We start from the raw sequence: 21112 nt of genomic DNA on the forward strand, positions 1-21112 counted from the left end.
TTGTAAAAATAGGTTCGTACACTCTTTTTTGTACACAATTTTTTTTGAAAAAATTTAATAAAAATAAATTCTGGCGATTATTTTATATAGTTTTGTAGGCATTATGGCGTTATGCTTGGATGATTTTGCATAAAGTACGTAATAACTGATTGAATATTCATGAACTTCTCAATTTTAAATGAAGCAATATCATCATATCATGTATGCCCAGCTGACTTTGTCTTAATGTTGAATTAACTAATGAAAGCCTCACAGTTGCGATAGTGCCCAATGCACATGACAAGATATAGGACATTAAAGTTGTTAAGGATATTTGAGTATGAATTTGTTAAATAACACTTGGGCACCTTCACCTAAAAAAAATGTTTATAAGATGATTTTTACATATATTTATTTATTTGTTTATTCTTATTTTTGATTGGTAAGTCGTAAGTCTGCTTTAAATGAGATAAATAATTTAGGTTATCCGGATGCTGGTTATAACGGACATCCCATCAGTCACGTGATGTGCACGCACATCGACTCTCTCAACATAATGCGGACCCCCTGACATACGAACACGCATCACACTCACTATATGATCAGGACACTTGCATAACTCAGTAGATCAGTGACTCGTCACTCAACTTCTCGTGACATCATCACTTACTACTGTCATCATTACCAATATATCCTTAAACGTTTTTTCTGTCGTAATTCATGCACCATTACAGCCATACATCATCATTACAGAGAACACCATCATTATACCCAATGCCAACTCAGATAGACCTACAACTGCCAATCCACGTGCCTCCCACATACACATCTCGATCCATCTCGACTGCACATCAATACTCTTCAGTACACGTGTTGCGCCCGATACTCACTTTCAATAACTATAAAAGCCACCCTTCAGAGCTACGTGTGGTTTGATTCTAGTCCCACTAACACAGTGCTAGATACGTAGACATCTTCTTACTCATGAAAAACAACCATTAACATTACATATAACTATCCCCTCTTGATTATCCCAAGTTAAAAAAAAAAAAAAAAAAAAATGACGGATGAAATGAAATATCTCGTACGAAGAAGGAAAAAAAAAAACAACAACAACAACAACAACTGAGAACTCTCTATTGGTAGGGGTTGTGAATGAGGGGAGGGGAGGCATTGTGTTGATGTAACTGGAGCCTGCCTCTTCATTGGTATGACTTGGGAATGGAGTCTTTGAGTTGGGAGAAGGGAGAAGCAACTAATAGAGCAGCAGGGAAGATTGACAAACACGAGAAAAATTGTAGGGTTAACCAGCATTGTTTCATTCCGTTCAATTTTGACACTTTTGGTTTATTGACACAACAGGCTATTGAGCTCCTTAAGAGATTGCGTAAAGTTATGGACTGCAACGTAATGACAGCTAATTCTAACGAGTTTATATTTAGGAGGATATGATTTGTCATTCAGAAAGAATTTGCAACGCAACTTGTTGCACGTTCGTCCTAATTATTTGTAAAACTCATTATCATTATCAATAAAATTTCTATGTATTAAAAAAATAAAAATTGAGATGGAGTTTGAGTTATCTGCTCGTCAGAAAGCAGTCATGGGATACTTGCAGTCGGAATATGCAAAAGATTTTCTATTTGCTATTCCGATGGAGGGACTTAGATAGCGTATGTCACAGGTGGATCGGAGTATCGTGCCATTCTCCGATACCATCTTATGATTCCTCTGTACTTTGATGGTGGTCTTTGCCTTATATACAAAATGAGTAGATTAAATGCTTATGGAGACCATGCAGCACATTGTAGATATTTTTCGGGTTTTAAATACCGGCATGATCATGTTATAGACATTTTGTGTGATGCATTTTGGAGGGCTAGAGTATAAGTGAAGAAAGAAACTCCTGTTAATTTTCTCACTGATCCGAATGAAGGCAGATTGACACTTCAGCCTGCGAATGTCTTGATTTATAGTTGGTCTGAGGGAAAACATGCATGTGTTGATGTAACTGGAGTTTCTCCGTTGGTAGGGTTGGGGAATGGTGACTTTGAGGTAGGAGAAGCAGCTAAGAAAGCAGGTGTCGACTATCAAAGTCGGTAAAACCTTTACGTGATGATACCAGAGGTCTAGGGCTCGAACCCCGCTAGCATCAAAGAGTTATTAATCTCATTTAAAACAGACTTATCAATCAAAAAATAAAAATAAAAAAGATCAACAACAACAAAAGATGGAGAAGCATGAGGAAGCTTACAGGGCTAACCAGCATTGTTTCATTCCGTTTAGTTTCGACACTTTTGGTTTTTTAGAACAACAATATGTTGAGCTCTTCAAGAGACTTCAAAAAGTTATGGACATTAACATTATGACAACTGGTTCTAATGAGTTTGTTTTTAGAAGGATAGAATTTGCTATTCAGAAAGGACTTTCGTATTGTACGCTTGTCCTAATTATTTATAAAATTCGTTATCATTATCAATATAATTTCCATTTTAAAAATAAAATAATAATAATAATAATAATAATTACGTCCGAAGTTCACAACTCAACAGCTATCTTCGTAACAAATGCAACCTCATTGTTATTTAGTGAAAAACTATCCTCAGTGTCATCCTTGCATTGGGTCATTGTTTTTGGTTCATTAGAGTGATAAATTGTTATTTCCCTTCAAAGTGACTTGCATTGGGAATATTCTTAATGTTGTTCCAAGTTTCCGAGATCATCTTACTATTTGGGTGGCACACTAGCAGCAAGTCGTCAGACTTCTTTTTGACGCCATTTCAACTCCCTGAAAAAAATGTTGTTGTTGTCCACTTTTCCTTCTCTCTTATCTCCTTCAAGGTGGTGTGTTTCATGGCCCAAAATTTCGAGATATCATCTCTCTATATCTCAATTTGGTACACCGATGGCGATATTTCCGATATATATCCAATATAATCGAACCCTTTTTTTTCGATATATATCGAATTTCCGATATGAAAGTTTATATCGTATAATCGATATTTCCAAGATAATCGATATATATCGGAATTTTTTGACCAATTGTTAATAACTTAATATTGAAATTTCAAATATCCGAAATATCCGATATATATCGGCGAATATCCGAATATATCGGTGAGATATCGATATTTTAGAAACTTTGAACCACCAAAACCGAGATATCCTAAATATCCTATATCTCAGCTTTTTTATCTATATTAACCGATATCGAAATTTTGGGCCTTGGTGTGTTTTGACTTTCTAAAAGTAGTTGACTGGATCCTCGACCATTCATGCCAATTCACTCTTCTAATTATTGACTTTTGACTTTCTAAACACACTACCATAGACCATAGTACATTTCATCAGTGGACCTCACTTACCTTACAAACTGAACGAATTTTTTCAAATTCTTAAAAATTGTACATTTATATTGCAAATATAATCGAATTTAGTTTCATCTGAAATATTTACATATCTTAGAAATGCATCCAAAACTCCAAAAGAGTAAATACATAATATAAACATTCAAATAAGAAATATTTCCAATCAAAGAAGCAATAACATAGCATCTTGACAAATTCAGAAACAACTCATAATAACGGTTTATTCCAATTATTACGGTTGACATATCACATATATCAAACTTTGATGTTAACAAATGAACTAAATATTCAGTACAACATGATCGAACTACTTTTTATCTATAATTTGAACAGAGAGATAGCGAAAGACCTTAAATAAATATCTGTTGTGAAGAAGATGGATATCAAGTTATGCTTTTTTTTCCAGGACGATCAGCGACTTTCATGGTTTTGTCAATGAGTTTCTTAGCTTTTCTGCTTCGAATCTCCACTCTTACGCTTGAGCTTTTATCCATTTTCACGTATGGTTTCTTCGATTTCTTTAACGATCTCACCTTCGATTTGATCGATTCCACTATGTTCTCTAATTGAATCTGCATCTTGTCCCTCTGTGCTTTCTTTCAGAGCAGGCACAGCTTTTAAAACACGTTCAAACTTTCAAAGTTGCTGTTGCATTTTTTTCTCTCGCGCTCTCGCCTATCAATGGTCAACACCAAAGGCATTTATTGGCACACCTGCACATTGGGTCGCCTACCTTAATGAATTTACTTTTCCACCCTTTACTCCAAGATCTCTCAGATGGGATTATGTCACTTGTGTGGTAGTGGGGAAAGGGCATTTTAGTCTTAATATTTCTTTTATGCAAAAGTGTTGACTTGGAATTCTATTTGGGCCTACGAATCTTTGGGATTACTTCGTTGACCATAATAATATAGTAAACATGATCACGTTATTCAGAATTTCAGACCCACCAACCATAGTTTTTCATGGGCGGCCCTAACTTTTAAAAGGCCCAATTCAAACTCTCTAAAATTGGGCCTTTTCTATTTTATGAAATGGGTTTTTATATTGGTCCGCTGTTTTTGTTATTTTTTTAACATGGTAGTGTGCATTTTTTAAGATGAATTGGGCCCTCAATTTTGGGGTTTCATTGGGCCAATGAAAAGGCATAGACAACCCAGGGCCGGCCCTATGGGCCGTGTTGGTGTTTGAGTAGTTACACTACTGAATAATGGAATACAGACCTACAACACAGTCGATCTATACAGTGATCCAATCCAAGCTTCGTTGGAGAAGACACCACATGTGGTCTCGTGTTCGAGATCCCTCCCTTCTGCCAGTTCATTCGTGGTACCTTCGTCTCCTTTAGTCTTTAGTCCTTACCATTGATTGGTTCCACATCCTAGACTTGAGTTTCCCTGTTAATATGGTAATATAGCGTGCTAAAATCACATGCTTGCTATCGTCCTTTAGCACATAGTTTTAATCAGAGTCTCTCGAAAAGCCTATAGATAGGCCGATTAATCTCGGTTAAGTAAATGGGTGAGTTTTGGTAATTTCAATTGATGGTGGTGGTTGTTGTCGAATAAGCATTACTTTTTACAAACTTATGAAACATGTGATGTTTAAAATTAGTTGAATTGTAATGCTTATTCCACAACAACCACCACCATCAATTAATTAGTTGAATTGTAATGCTTTGATTGAAAGTGAAGGTGGTGACAACCAAACTAATATGCACGTTTTTATATTTGCATCAATGTTACTACCATATGCTTAATTCATACGTACTCTAGCTAATTCATATTATTATTATTATTATTATTATTTTGTGTGCATCTCTTTAAGTTTGTCAATGTTTGTTTACTGATTTCAATGCAATTTAGGACATTGATTGAGTTTTTTCTTCGTAAATTGGAGAAAAGAGAATGAAGTAATCATGATGGTAATGGAATTTTACGAATTTGAATTGAGACAGGTAGTCATGCTATTATATTCAGTTTGTAAGTATTATATGCCAGTTTTTGTGTTCTTCAAGAGTTCAAGAGATGTTGCAAGTTGGAGTTGATCCCCATATTTTCTTTGGGTACTTTTGGTGGCCCATAAACAAATATCAATCTAGTCTTTAATGTTAATAATAAGAATATTTGATCAGTGGTTTATAAATAACACATTTTATTGTTTATACTTCATTAACATGAATATCGGGCAGTAGTTTATTATTCATATATCTATATTATCCCTTGAAATTATACCCAGCAAAAAAAGGGTGAATATTTAACCAAAAGAAATGATTTTGTTTTTTCTAATAAATAAAATCATGTTGTTTTAAAAATTTCTACTACTTTATGATTTCCATGCTAAATGGTAAGAAGATGGTATAGTTAGCATGCAATTACAAGTAGCTTAAATAAGTTGTACGAACATATTTACACAACATAATATAGTGTGCTAAAATCACATGCTTGCTATTGTCCTTTAGCATATAGTTTTAATCAGAGTCTCTTAAAAAGCCTATAGATAGACCAATTAATCTCGATTAAGTAAATGGGTGAGTTTTTGGTAATCTCAATTGATGGTGGTGGCATAACTAGTAATTTACTGTTTAATTTGCGAATTATTCACGTATTATAAGGATTCTTGTATAAAACGAGCAAGACGGCGAATATTTGAAAAATGCGGTTTAATACGGGAATTTCTTGGGTTGGGCTTATTATTGCCGAATAATAATGTTCGAATTATTGAAAAAAAAAAAACAACAGGGCATTTATTGAAAACTGGAAATGAAAACTCATATACTTTAATACTCGGAAAAACTCAAAGATAAAAGAATCCCTAAATGCTTAGACTAAAGAATAAGAAAAACATGTGTTTAGTTCTTGAAGGTTTTAAGCCATATAGCTAGAAAACAGATTCCACCATTTTTTAGTTCTTGAAGCCATAGCTTTGAAGATCAAAACTCAAAAACAATCTTGTTTACCAGAATGGATGTGTTGGTTGTACGTTTTTAATTTTGTTTATGTTAGTAATAGTAAGTAGAACAAAACATTTGACATTTGTATTATTTTTTCATGAATAAAATTGTAAAAATAAAAATAAAAACGTATATACTTATATTTTAAAGTTTTAAATGTAAAATATATAACCGAATTTTAAAAGAGTGCATTTGTATTATACCCGTTTAAAACACATATATCATATTTTTGCCGTTAGCGTTTTATTGGACCGAATATTTAAAAGTATTATTGTTAAACATTTTGAATCTTAGGCGAATAATTTCTGTATCGAACTTTTACCGTCCACGAATTTACTAGCTATAGGTGGTAGTCAGTGGCGGAGCCAGGGGGGTCCAGGGTACACCCTGGCTCACTCTGAGTTTTGGTACAAAAAGAAATTAGTCAGTACTCACACTTTTGAATAACTAACCAATGGTTGGACAACAGGTGACAATACAAGAAATTGAATAACCACACCCTTCCCACTCTTGACTCTTGGTAAAACGGGGAAATTTCCCATTCCCTGAGGGCTTGAGTATATTATTATTCTTTGTATTGTCAACTTTACCTATAAAAAGGAAAATAGAGCAAGTGTCTTTACTCTCTAATTAGATTTGCTAAGGGTCTAAAAGTAATTTTGTACTTTAATTTATTAGTTAGCTTTGAAAACACAAGTGCACATAGGTTATGATTGCACACACGTGCGCTTCAACTGAAGATGGTGTAGTTCTGTAAGTTTGTTCAGAATATGATCTATAGCCTGACAAAAGAAAAACAAAAATGATAAAAAAAAAATAGGGAGTATAGACAATTAGATGCACCTTAACTACGGAAATTATCAATTAACAAAACAAACAAATTAATGAACTAACCTTTGCAATTCATAATCTTGTTTACTCCTATGAATTACAATAGGTGTGAGTTATATATGATCGTTCTTTCAAATTAAAAAAAATTCGTTACCTAAACTATAATATGATTTGATTTTAAAAATTGACAAAATAAACTAACAATTGTTTGTTTGCATTTTAAAAAAGTGAGAGACTATCAAATATTAAACTAAAGAGAAAAACAAGATAAACATGTGTACCCTCTAATTGAGATGCGTTGAAAATTTATAGTGCTAATCGGCTCACCCTGGAATAAATTCCTGGCTCCACCACTGGTGGAGGTTGTTGTCAAATAAGCATTACTTTTTACAAACTTATAAAACATGTGATGTTTAAAATTAGTTGAATTGTAATGCTTTGATTGAAAGTAAAGGTGGCGATAACCAAACTAATATGCACATTTTTATATTTGCATCAATGTTACTGCCATGCTTAATTCACACGTACTTTTCTCGTTGAGGCCAAAGCTAGTATTAGGGAATCCAATCCAGCTGAGAATGATGAATGTGCCCAGGATCGCGACAAACAAGAGTAGGCATTGTTCTGCAGGATTAAGTGTCTAAATTGATAGTTTCTCAGCTTACTATATCCTTTATGATGATATTTGTGTAAGCGTTTCTCTCACCCCCTGATTATTTGTGGGGAAAGAAAGTGTATAAATTTGAATAATTAATCTATTTTGGAGAAATTTACCCCAAGCATGAACAAGAGTAACTAAAACTATGCGTAAGGGTGGAATTTGAGCCGAGCGGCTCGGGATCGGCTCGTTTAGCTCGGCTCAAACTCGTTCATTTAGGGCATGGTGGTCCACTATAGAATGGAATGGAAAGGAAATAATTTTAAATGGTATGTGTTTGGTAAACTGGGAAAAGGAAAGTAAAAACTGGGGAAAAGAATAATCATGTTTGTTTGCAAAAGCTATGGAAATGAATAATTGTATTGTTGGGTTATGGGTGTATTAGTAGTAAGTCCATATCTATCTATTTCCTTTTCTTTTCTTTCCACAAAATTTTCAGGGGTTAGCTAAGGACACAAAACCTTTTCCATTTGTTTTCATATGGAAAAGCCCATTTCCTTTCCATGGTAAACAAACGCCTTAAAAACTATGAAAAATGTGGACCACTCTTATTTTCCTTTCCTTTCCTTTCCATAGTGTTTCCATGAGCCAAGTTTGAGCTTATATTATAACTTGTGTAACAAACGAACTTGATGAAGCTCGGCTCAATAAGCAAATTACTCGGGCTCGGCTCGATAAGCAAACTACTCGGGCTAGTTCATATTTATATGAGCCAAGCGTGAGCTTTTTTCAAAGCTCGCTTAATAAGTGAGCCAAGCTTGAGAATAGTGAAGCTCCGATTGATTAGCTCGAATTCCACACTTAACTATGCGGACCTACTATTTGGATAACGTTGGTTTGCATTGAAATACACATGGACACATGTGGAGGTAAATCAATGATTATCATTAGTAGGTCCGTTAAGTAGATCAAATTAGTAGGTTAGTGTATCATTAGTGCTAAAATGATCATCGATCGTCCACACATACTAGTAAGTTTTAAAAGAAACAGGTTCCGGATTGGTCAATTTTGAAGGGTGGTGTTACAAAACGAAAAATTGTGGCACGGGCTTGTATATAATTATTCAGTTTCACAGGGGCTATATTGCAAAATGTTTAAAATAAAATCCATATAAAATCAAAACGTTGCCCTTGCCACTCACGTTGTTGTTATCCCCCTTTCGTATTCCGGTTTTGTATAGTTCTATACTTCTATCAGATAGTGATAGTGATAGTGATAGTGATACTTTATCAGATGTGTGATATAAATTTATGGTGCGCAGGGTGTAGAGAATCTGGACCACTCACACACAGGGGGTATGGTCTACTCACACACAGGGGGGGGGTATGGTCTTGGGGCCTGCGCACTGAAGACATGCTCTTTATATATCTCTATTTTTCCTTCATTCTGTTTACTATTTATACCTTAGCCTATTCGTTATTGGTATTTGATTGGAAATCAAAGTTCTAAGTTTTATATTTTTAATTTGTTTCTTTGTTATTTTCTAAGGAGTAAGGAAATCAGAGATTTAATTGAGCTCTGATTCCCTTTTTAGAGATTGAATTATGTTGAATGTTTTTCTTTTCTTTTCCAGCGTCTTTTCTGTCTACTTTTCTCTGATCATCCTAGCCATTTTGCTTTTTTAAATTATTGTTGTTTAAACTATTTTTGTTTCATGGCAATCAAAAAGTGTTTAAGTTATTGTTGCTTTATGGCCATCAATTTGCTGTTTTTTTTCGAGTATCTTGTCTACATGATCAAATTATTATTTGACCTAATCAAATTATTGGTATGGTTTTTCCGTAATTCTCTCTATATCTTAGTACATTATAAGAATAATAAGTTATTAGGGTATACAGACACTCCAGAAGTTTGTTCAGGTTTCGATCATGGTAGATTGGTTGAGTGGTCAGAACTTCCAAAAGACGTTCTTGCTTTAATAGCATGTAAATTGATCCACATCAACGATTTCATACGTTTCGGTGCTGTTTCTAAGTTATGGCGATCTGTTTATATCGAAGAAAATAGAAGCTACGTAGTCAACCGCCAAGTTCCCATGCTGATGCTTACTACTGAACTCAACAGTGATGGCAAGACTCGCAGTTTTCACAGCCTCAGTGAGGAAAGAGTTTGCAATTTCCAAGTACAACTGCCTCACGACAGGTATTGCGCTGGTTCTATATATGGATGGTTGGTAACAGTTTCTGAGAATTATGATGTTTGTCTTTTTAACCCATTCTTGTCTGTGGATAATGAGATCCATCTTCCTTCTTTAAAAACACTTGAAGCTCTTAATGAGGGAGATGAGATTTTCGGTGTCCATTACCTGCAAAGGGTTGCTTTGTCATCAAACCCATCATCGAATCGCGATTTTGTTGCTATGGCAGTATATGGTCAATTTGGTAGGTTAGCATTCTGCAAGCCTGGAGACAAGGAATGGACCGGATTAGATCAGATGCACAGACTGATGTCCAGCGTTATTTATTTTCAAAATCAGTTTTTCGTTTTGAATATCGACGGAACTGTTTTTAATTGTGATCTCAATCATCCCCATCCTAAGTTATCAGTGGTGGCTGCTGCCCCAGATTCTTATGGTGTAGGTGACGTGATTGACGAGAGGTATCTTGTAGAATTATCTGGTGACTTGCTACTGATAAAAAGAGTGAGGGATTTCGTAGGTGAATCGGATCATTACCTCACTCATCGATTCCTCGTTTTCAAGCTCGATCAACTTGGGGTTAAATGGATTGAGGTGAAAAGTTTAGGTGGTCGCTCTGTGTTTCTAGGTGCAAATTCTCCTCTGTCTCTTCCAGCTTTAGAGTTTCCTGGATGCAAACCAGATTGCATATACTTTACAGACGATTACGTAGAGGTGTACATGAATGGTCTGCCCGATGGAGTTGGACCTCACGACTTGGGAGTTTTCAGTTTGGAAGATGGGACTATTGAACCTCATTACCAAATGGATGGTGACATGATATTTCCACCGCCCATTTGGGTTGAGCCAACTTTGCAGCAGTGCTGAATTTGTCTTACCCCCTTTTCAGCATGAGTTTATTATTAATTTAACTAGATTTTTAGACCCGTTCAATGAACGGGAACTGTTTTTATATAATTTTTTCATTTTATTATTATGTATAAAATTTTTTACTTCCAAACTATATTGAAACTCATACAGTAAATTAAGTAAATTAATTAATCAAAGTTCCCAGTGCCAATAATTTGTTATGGCTATTAAACAAAGTTACAAACATAGAGTGCTAAACAAAATCTATTAAAAAATAAAAACTTGCGCTGTTGGTCATCAGTGTGGAGAAGACTGACACGAAAGAGCTCCACTGGCATTTCCTTATAACACTTGCTTCTAACCCCCAATAACTGCAACATTTGGACCCACTAAAGAAAGCAATTAATTATACCTTTTTGCTTCTACTTATACTTGTAAACGACATATTAAAATGAGATTTTAATATATGCATGAGAAACCACAATTGGTTTTAATCTAAAGGTTCAATCTAAGTTTGTTTTTTTCTTATTCCAAAAAATTACAAAAGAGAACCAACCTTAGAATACTTATTTTTTAGTATTTAACCTCAGAATACTCATATCGTCAAATAAAATTAAACACAAAACAAAATGTTGTTGAAATATTACATGTAGCTAGTAGAGCTTATGCATCAAAATCGATTAAACAAAGATATAGAAAGAAACCCGGATAAAGAAAGCAATTAATTATACCTCTTTTTTGCTTCCGCTTATACTTGAACCCGACATTAAAATGATATTTTCACAAATGAGAAGCTGCAACCGGTTTTAATTTAGGTCAGATAATCAAAGCGTTCATTTTTCCCTTATTTAAAAAAAATAAAAAAGAGAACTATTGTGTATGTCTCAAGTGTTCAAAGCTAGCATATGAGAAGAATAAAGACAAGGAGATATTCAATATCATCAAAAGATGGTTATATAGAATGGACGTGAACAAAGGATTTTTCGAGGGTTTTTCCCATGGAGAAGTTTTGGGGGTTTCCATCTCATTAAGGCTATCCCCATTATCATTCCCAAGCAAGGCCACCCCAGGGTCCAACTCGAGGTGCTGAAACATCTCTTTCATCATAGTGTGACATGATAATTGTGCCTAAAGAACATACCATAAACAACTTGAAGAGTGCAACGTACAACCTCAAAAAAATTGTATTTTACTTGGCTACGATAGTGCTATAAACGACCATTTGCTCGTACATAAATTTCTTCCAACTTACCATAAATCCAACTTCTAGTAGGGACTGTGTGAAACAGGTACTAAACTAAGATATGCTATAATTGTAAAGTGATCATGGTGAAATTTTGATGTCAAAGTACATTGCTCTGTAAGATGAGTTTGTGCTATCAATAACTTTATAATCATCAATTGATAAATGCTATAATCGTAGTTGCCATTTAAATTGTTTGTTAAGCAAGTTATTAATTGGATAGAATAAGCTCAAACGCTTGTAAGTGGCGTTCTAAAACTTCAAAATTGCCGAAGTGTCAACCGATAACATTCGGAAAAAAATCACCAACTTGTAACCAAGCAAAATGATGGTTCGTTGCAACCTTCTACCAAAAGACATGTCCAAAAACTACGTAGGAATGCATTTTGATTAGACGAAAAGTGGCTAACACCATTTCAAATGCATAACTATACTTGTCAAGATATTAAGACATTTTCCGTATGTATTAAGGCCATTGTGTGCTTTGAGGTATGTAATAGCCACTTCTATTGATCCTTCTGCAATGTTTCTACAAAAATTGTCATAAAAAAATAATATGAAATTCACATCCTTGCCACTATAGGCTATGATTCCTAACTTCAAAGAGCTTTTCTTGAAACTTAATTCATCAAACATCATTAATAGGCCATGATTCCTAACCCTTATCATTTGTGAATCCACAAATAGTAAGTTTTGGAAGGTAAAGACTTTAGAAAAGTTTTTTTTTAATTATACAGGCAGTGTGTAGAAGATCCCCAATTGCAACCCAAGCACCAACAATCATTGTCAGCACATCAAAGTCTCTTTTACCAATTAAAAATACATACTTAACATTTTCTATCAGAACTGTAACTATTAAAAATGTAGTTACGTAAAAGAACAAAATATTGGATAAAAAAAACCTATTGTTCACGATGTCAAATATATCCATCTAGCTAACCTCTTCCCACAAAATAAATAACAATACATCTGTATTCGGTAAAACTTAATGGATTCCATACATACTATGCTACTAAAATATTTGAGTTAACAGTTACAATTACAATTCTCATTAGCGATGCCCTAATAGTACATCCCCAATTACAATTCTCATATGTACCATCAGTTGCTTTATTATCTCTACAATCAATGTGAGTATATATTCTCAATCATTTAGGTGTACTTGCCATTATTGTTTCAAGCTTACACGATTGCACTGCCTCTATGTATACCCTTTAAACCTCCTGCATCAAAAAAGAAATACTATGAATAAGTTCTTCATCTATAAACCAATACATAGTTCAAATAACATAGCTTCCTCTGAAGCTCCACTCCCTCAGACAAAAGAAAAGTAAGGGGAAAACAGTACTTTGTAGATGATGATGATGTTGTTATCTCTACATTGCACCCTATGTCAATATAGAACACCAGTAGTCTGAGAAGGCCAACAGAGGCAGTCAAACCCCACAAAGCCTCCATGTATAAGTTTTTTTACCCCTATGGTATCCCCGCCAATATCACCCGATGCATTCTACGATCTCTTGAATCAAGAAATGGGATAGGAAGCTTTTCATTAGCTTTTCAAAAAATTCTCTTCAATTCAGTGGCAGACTTGGATGAGAGGAAAGATAGGAGATTAGAGCACGTTGCATTACCTTCAAAATTATGAGAGAGAAGATTGATTTCTTGAATCAATTACAAAGACTGTGGATTTGATAAGCAAAAAAACTTGGGGGAGAATTGTATAGAATCTTAGTGGAAATTATGGAGCATATCCTAATAGCTGGAATCATAGCCATTCAGTGAGAACTTTTCCTGGCTTTTGAAATTGTTTACGAAGTACACTGAATCGACCTCTTTATTGATCCAACCTTTGTTGCATACTTGGTTCTTGTGTACAAATGAGGGCCAGTTGATCAATCATAATTTGGTTCAGATAGGTGGGATTAGAAATGAAATTATATAGTTGAACCAAAAACAATTACTGATAATTACAACCGGGTACATACAACCGAAGTTTGATACTTTACCTCCTTTTTTTGCTCCTCCGGTAGTCTCTGGAGTGTGAGATCTTAAGAACCCAAGATTAGTCTGCAACCAAGAGTATGTATAAATGAATGAGAAAACATATGTTAATGGTGATATTTCTACCTACATATAAGTTAAAACTGAGATATCGATCACTCATCAATTTCCACATGTGTATGGTACCATTACTTTCATTCTGCAACCACAAAATTCCACATCTAAGTATTTAATACAGAAGGACATAGAAGAAAGCGACAATGATCCTACTGCTAACATCATTTTATGCATCAAGAATGGGCATACAGAGTAATCAGTACCAATTAATCATAAGCCGTACGCAATCGAGAAATACTTATATTCTCTTCCAAATAACCTGAAAAGCCAAAAAATATCTCTTACATTCCTTTTCTTCTTTTGTTTAGCAGTCATTAGTAATTTCAAAAAAAATTGCACATAACTCAACTGACATCATGTTGTACTGTGTAGCAATAAACCAAACAGAAGATATATATCATTAAGGAACAAACCTTTTTATATGCATAGATGGCACAGACCCTACCTACCTTAACTTGTTATAGATAAGGGTCTAAGAACTTACAAACATCAATCAGTGAGGACTCAAGTGATCGATGTTGTTAAATGAATCAACTTCGTATTAATTTTTCATGACTTCTCCTAATTACAACCTATGCCTTATACTATTCTTATATAGCTGCTACACTTTATTGTTTTAAGCTTTTTTTTTTTTAACTCCAAACTTATTAAATAATTTGATGTAGTATGGAAACCAATTCAATCCTAGCCTATACATATAGCATACAAAAAGAACTAAAAAATATCTACATCTTATACATTACCTAGGGAAATATCTTAACATCCTTTGGGCACCGTTCCTTATAGACATCTAGTCGGAATGTTCAAAACAAACTTTGCAAGCATTGATTACCAAAATAATCCATGTTATGGAGTACACAACCTTTGATAAATCTCAACCTAATGCAAAAGTTATATATGGTCCTAATTGGAATGTAAAGATGGCAATGCACAAAGTGTTTTTGAGTTGTGAAGATATTTCCTGAGAAATATACGAAATATATAGGCAGACTTAAAGACATGTTATCAAAACCAAATTACTAATGTTTCATAAAGAAAAAACAATGGGCATGACATGGCTGGTAGTACCAAAAACAAATATTAAGAAAATTTGTAGGCCAAAATAAAGTAAAAATGAGATTTTATGCATGAATTAATGTTATCTAGTGTTGGAAAGGATGCATGCTAGAGACATAGATGATTGAACATCACCCTTTCCCAGTGAACTTATATGTATTTTACTGTCTAAGGGAGCCATTTGCAAAACTTTAAGAGGTCATAGATGATCCTAACAACATGTTCATATACCTGTAATAAAGTTTGAAAGCAGAGCCCTAAGGTCTTCACAATCTAAGAGACTACATGTTCATAGATGTCCCTTCTTCATCCACTAATTCCCATTTCTATTATTCAAAATGGTGTACAATATGTCCACTGCAGAAATTCAAGCACAAACCATAATTTCTAAGTATCAAGAAATAATAGGACAACTTATAGATAATATGTTAGTTTATACTGCCTATCCTCAAAAACTCGCCGCAATCCTTTCATCATAACTAAAATAGAAAGAATATTATGAGCTTCTAACTTTTTAAGGGATCATATGCACACCAATTCCAAATAGTTATGCAAAACGTATGCAGTTCACCAAAAATGTGTGAGTTTTAAAACAAAAAACTGGATATACAAAGAACAGGGAGACAATAACAGTTAATAATTGTGTTGTGGATAAAATTCAGCAAGTATATCTAGATGGACAAACAACTGAATTCATAGATTGTCAAAGTGCCTCTCATCAAACCAACCGAGCATTAGAAAAGGCAGCATGATTGTCATATATATATGACAAACATTTGATTGGCATTATAATAAAGCACATGTAAGCAGATAAATAAAAATATGCAAAAGCATATAAACAAAAATATGCATTGCAGCACTAAAATCATACACAATAGAAAACATGCACTGCCACCATGAGCACTAATCAAAGCAGAAAAATGCAGAGTAAATTGACATCAAAACAATGTTGATATATAAGAAAAAGGATCCCAATTTTTAGCAAGTATTTCTAGTGACACTATGGGTTTATGGAGTGGTATAACTTTAATTTCTCGTTCTCTCATGAAGAAAAGAAGAATGAATCTGCGTGTAGATTTCTTGGGAAATCTTATATGAAATTCATGTGTGGACTTCCCATATAGTATGTTATTCTTGATTGCCGGATATGACTTGAAGAAACTAAGAGACTACAACCAAACAAAGGCAACACATGGTATATTGACATCAAAACAATTTTGGTATATTAGAAAAAGGATCCCAATTTTTGGTCCTAATCAATACACACAAAATAATATCATGAGAAGTGAAAAAGAAAAATCAAAATCAAAATCAAACTACACATCTACGCCTTCATTTGAATGGAGATTCCAAACTTTAACTTGTAGAATATGAAGCCTTAAATAAGAAGAAAAAAAATGAACATAAAATTTTGACCATATTAATAACATTGAGAGAGGAGCTGAGATTGATTTTAGATATAACTCCATCAGAAAGAGATGACTCGAATGAAATTACAAATATTCAGAGATTCGGGGAGAGACAATTAGGGAGAAGTCTTTCGGTATTTATAGCGTTAATTGAAAGAGAAGTCTACGTGCCTGAATTATTGTCCTTTTGTCTAGCCTACATAGAAAAATAAAATAAAAATCACGTCTACTACCCTATTGTTGATAATATTTTCAGTAGATGACCTAGAAGAACAAACAACTTGTTCACCATAAAAAAGACAATTATCTACCATATAAATCATGAAAACCACTAAAAGAAAGCACACTGCTATCATCAAGCAAATGAGAGAGCCTTCCAGCTAATTTATTTGGATGAAAATATAATAGCTATTTAGCCATTTGATGAATGAACAATTTTAAAACCAAATAAACTAATAATCAACTTCTAAAAGAAGAATGACACCATCACTAAGCAAGCATCTTCCACGATAGAAATTACAAAATATAATAGATACGTTTAATTGAGGATTAGTCAAAATCCCTGATAGCATTGTAGTAGCTAAAAGAAAATCCTTCACTTTGTCATCCTTTTACAAAAGCATAAATATTGCAATATTTTAGGGAACACAAACAGATTTCAAGAGAGTAGAAAAAATTTATACATATATTCGGTCAAACACCAATGTCAACCACAACAACAAACAATATATCCAAGAATTGGAGGATATATAAGCCTCAAAATTAAAGAATAAATTTACTTGTGAAACTGAGGAGAATATGTTTTAACAGAACGATAAGGCTAAATTCAAAATAATTGGTTGGCACGGGCACATGACTTGAAACAATAATTTTAATGTTGGATTAGTTGTATTTGTCAGGAAATTAGAATCCACCTGAAAATTTTCAAGGAAATTCATTTGAAAATAAAATATTACATAGTCAGACAGGGGTGGCATACATTTTTAAATGAAATTAAATACACAATCTAAAGAGGAACCTCGAATCCCACCTGACATGAAAGAATCTAAGTTCCAATTTAGTAGGGGTGTCATCCACGTGACAACGATTGGAATAGTTGTATTTGCCTAGGAAATGAGAAGTCGTCTAAAAAATTTCATGGAAATTCATTTGAATATAGAAGACTACATATTGCTTAGGGGTTCCATACATTTCCAAATGAAATGAAAAACACAATCTAAGGAGGAACCTTGAATCTCTTTGTGTTCTAGGTATCTCCTGAAAATATAAAAAAAACTTAGGCATCGATATCGTAAATTTAAAGGAATATCTATTGTCTACTAAAATGCTCTAGGACTCTTTCAGTATGACTTAACATATATATAACCATTTGCTGTAGGGGAATTTAACCTACAATAGATAACGTATATATAACCTATAGGTCTATGACTATCGTAGATTTAAAGGAATTTAATGTTGGATTAGTTGTATTTGTCAGGAAATTAGAATCCGCCTGAAAATTTTCAAGGAAATTCATTTGAAAATAAAATATTACATAATGTCAGACAGGGGTGGCATACATTTTTAAATGAAATTAAAAACACAATCTAAGGAGGAACCTCGAATCCCACCTGACATGAAAGAATCTAAGTTCCAATTTAGTAGGGGTGTCATCCACGTGCAGTGACAACGATTGGAATAGTTGTATTTGCCTAGGAAATGAGAAGTCGTCTAAAAAATTTCATGGAAATTCATTTGAATATAGAAGACTACATATTGTTTAGGGGTTCCATACATTTCCAAATGAAATGAAAAGCACAGTCTAAGGAGGAACCTTGAATCTCTTTGTGTTCTAGGTATCTCTTGAAAATATCAAAAAAACTTAGGCATTGATATCGTAAATTTAAATGAATATCTATTGTCTACTAAAATGCTCTAGGACTCTTTCAGTATGACTTAACGTATATATAAGTTTTATCTTATACATATCACCGTAAATTAACAGAGAAGTATGTCCCTTTTGTCATATCAATATAATCTATATTTCAGATTTTAAAAAAGCAATATAATTATTCCTCAAATTAAAAATTCCAATTCTCCGGCCATTTATCTTCATTTAAAACCATCAATATAATATATTAAACCAAATCTCTCCATTGATATTTGTATAGCTAGCACATTTTATGATCTCAAGCAAATACCATGTAACATTAGATATGGGAGTTGTAGTCTACCATTTTAAGATGCTAATAAATCAACTTCACTTAAGGATAGAAGTATCATTCTTAAATCAATATAATCATACCTTATCACGCTGGAGAATCATATGGCAATGGAGATACCAAGGAAAATCTCGTAGATGGTGCTCTAATTTATAATTACGAAAAACTTGAGTATCAACAATGTTCAAAACTCCCTACATCCAATTCATTTAACCATTTGCTGAGTAGATCTCACTATGGTTCTACTACACGGCTATCGCAGTGGTTTCCAGCTCACTTTCCATACCTTCCTTGGTAATTTGGATCACACAACACACCATAACATTCACTCACTTTTCTTCACACGTGTTGTCTTCTTAACATAAGCAACAGAGATACACATTAGTTAATGACAGTAACATACTATTAAACCAATGAACAGTAAGCAATAAGTAACCTGCAAGTATTCCATAACATGAACAATATATTTTAAATCAATATACCCACAATTCTACAAAGCTACATTTCTAATTAGCTTAATCAACACTTGAAAATTAAACTGAAAACCTCCCAAATTTTTATAGAATACCAATTTCATTGCATCTTGTTGTTCAGAGAAAAATTAATTAGCAAGAATTTATTAGTGCAAAAACCATAAAAGCTTAACAAAACACATTTGACCATTGCCATAGTGTATGGATGTAGAGTAACAGGTGGGACTAAAGCCTGCATGTTTTCACACGAAAAATATCATTAGGAAAACTGCATCCCATAGCCACAAAGGAAAAACAAAATGAAACACACACAAAAGTTCCAATAAAAAATTATATGTTGTTTTTTTGGAACATGAGGAGTTACATAGGATAGTGTTCAAGGTAATCAACTTGAAACTGAGAAAGACGACTATCCGCGTAAAAATGAACTGAAGAAGAAGAGTATAAAGAAAGTAGAGGAGTCATACCTGATATGATCGGGTAATCTGGGTAATTAGAGAAGGGAATTTATTTGGGTTTTGACTTTTGAGTAAAAGAGAAACTAAAAGCTTGAGCTCCTAAAAGTCCTTCGCCACACAGAGACATAAAGAGTCTTTATATTAAGCCCTGGGATACAAATAAATAATTCGATGAAGCTTATGATGCCAAATTGACAATTTAATATGGCACATAAAGCTCAATGCAAATTGGTGTATAAAGCATATCGATGATCAAAGTACAACGGTGCAGAGAGCAACAAATAGTTAAATCCTTAGCAAGCTTCAAATTCAATTGTCCCAAGCTGGAGAGGTTCTCCTAGACTTTATCAGGTTCTTAAACTAACCAATTCCAAGTCCACGCAGAAGAACCAAATTATAAGAAATAATGTCAGAACCCACTAACTTTTAGGTAGTAAACAAAGAGGTCTGCACTGATCAAATGATTAAGTCGTAAAAGGAAGCTTACTATTGTTCATGGAATAGAAATACAGTAATCTCATTATATAAAAAACTCGGTCGGGGTATTAATTTGGCCTGAACTAAGGAAACCTATATAATCATGTACAGGAAAAGAAGTAGCACCTCCTAAAAATTCCGGTTCAAAATCATTTAAGCTCCTCTTGAAATCAACATTTGAAGTTGTTACGCCATATATCATTGACATCACCCTATGTAAATTTAATGAAGGTCCACTATCATTAAATAACCTATAGAGAAAATTAATTTCTAATGCAAACAAACCTGTTTTGCATCCAGGTACGTGGTTCAATTTAAAAACTATTTCAAGGTGCATAATAATATATAAACCCACGAAAAATTAGTACAATCAGCAAGCAATGCTAGAGGGTAGCTTTGCATATTCCTTGGTTTCAAAATTAGTATAATATTGTACATTTTACTGATTCCAGAGTGTACAGACAATCAATCATTAATTAAAGGTTATATGAACTTAGTATTGCAGAATAAATGTGTAAGACTGCTACTACCTGAAATTCAAGCAAATAATCGATCAGAATTTGCAGCAAATAAGAATACCCCAAACCCCAAAAGAACTCCAAAGCTGCAATATTGTCAATCAATTGCCAACGCGGCAAACTCTATTTAACTGATGAGAACAAAGCTAACAACGAAGTAAAATCAATTTTGAGAAAGAGAGATTAAGTGCCGTACGGTACGGGCAAACCCTAGTATCAAATAAATTCTGACGGTTGTACATGGAGTTAACGATATAATAAATGTTTTTTTTATGCAAAGTCATAATCTGCTTTAAGTTGTATTTCAGGGTCTAGGTTGCAAGCTTCTTGTAGCAGTGTCTGCTCTTCAAAGTGCTGAAGACTTACCGCAGCTAAACAATT

General features: G+C 33.7%; 2 protein-coding genes across 2 annotated transcripts; one reads left to right on the plus strand and one right to left on the minus strand.

Annotated features, from left to right (window-relative positions):
- Window positions 1-3540: 3540 nt before the first annotated feature.
- Window positions 3541-4001, minus strand: LOC147520954 (uncharacterized). The gene has a single exon (XM_086592479.1). It carries the CDS (start codon window positions 3923-3925, stop codon window positions 3731-3733), a length of 195 nt encoding a protein of 64 aa, XP_086448605.1. The 5' UTR covers window positions 3926-4001; the 3' UTR covers window positions 3541-3730.
- Window positions 4002-9213: 5212 nt separating this feature from the next.
- LOC147520955 (F-box protein At2g26160-like) lies at window positions 9214-10794 on the plus strand. Its single transcript, XM_086594994.1, has one exon. The coding sequence runs from the start codon at window positions 9444-9446 to the stop codon at window positions 10791-10793; it is 1350 nt and encodes a 449-aa protein (XP_086451120.1). The 5' UTR covers window positions 9214-9443; the 3' UTR covers window position 10794.
- Window positions 10795-21112: the final 10318 nt, after the last annotated feature.

The sequence above is a fragment of the Coptis chinensis genome, chromosome 2, assembly GCF_015680905.1.
Source record: "Coptis chinensis isolate HL-2020 chromosome 2, ASM1568090v1, whole genome shotgun sequence".
In the NCBI taxonomy this organism is placed as follows: domain Eukaryota; kingdom Viridiplantae; phylum Streptophyta; class Magnoliopsida; order Ranunculales; family Ranunculaceae; genus Coptis; species Coptis chinensis.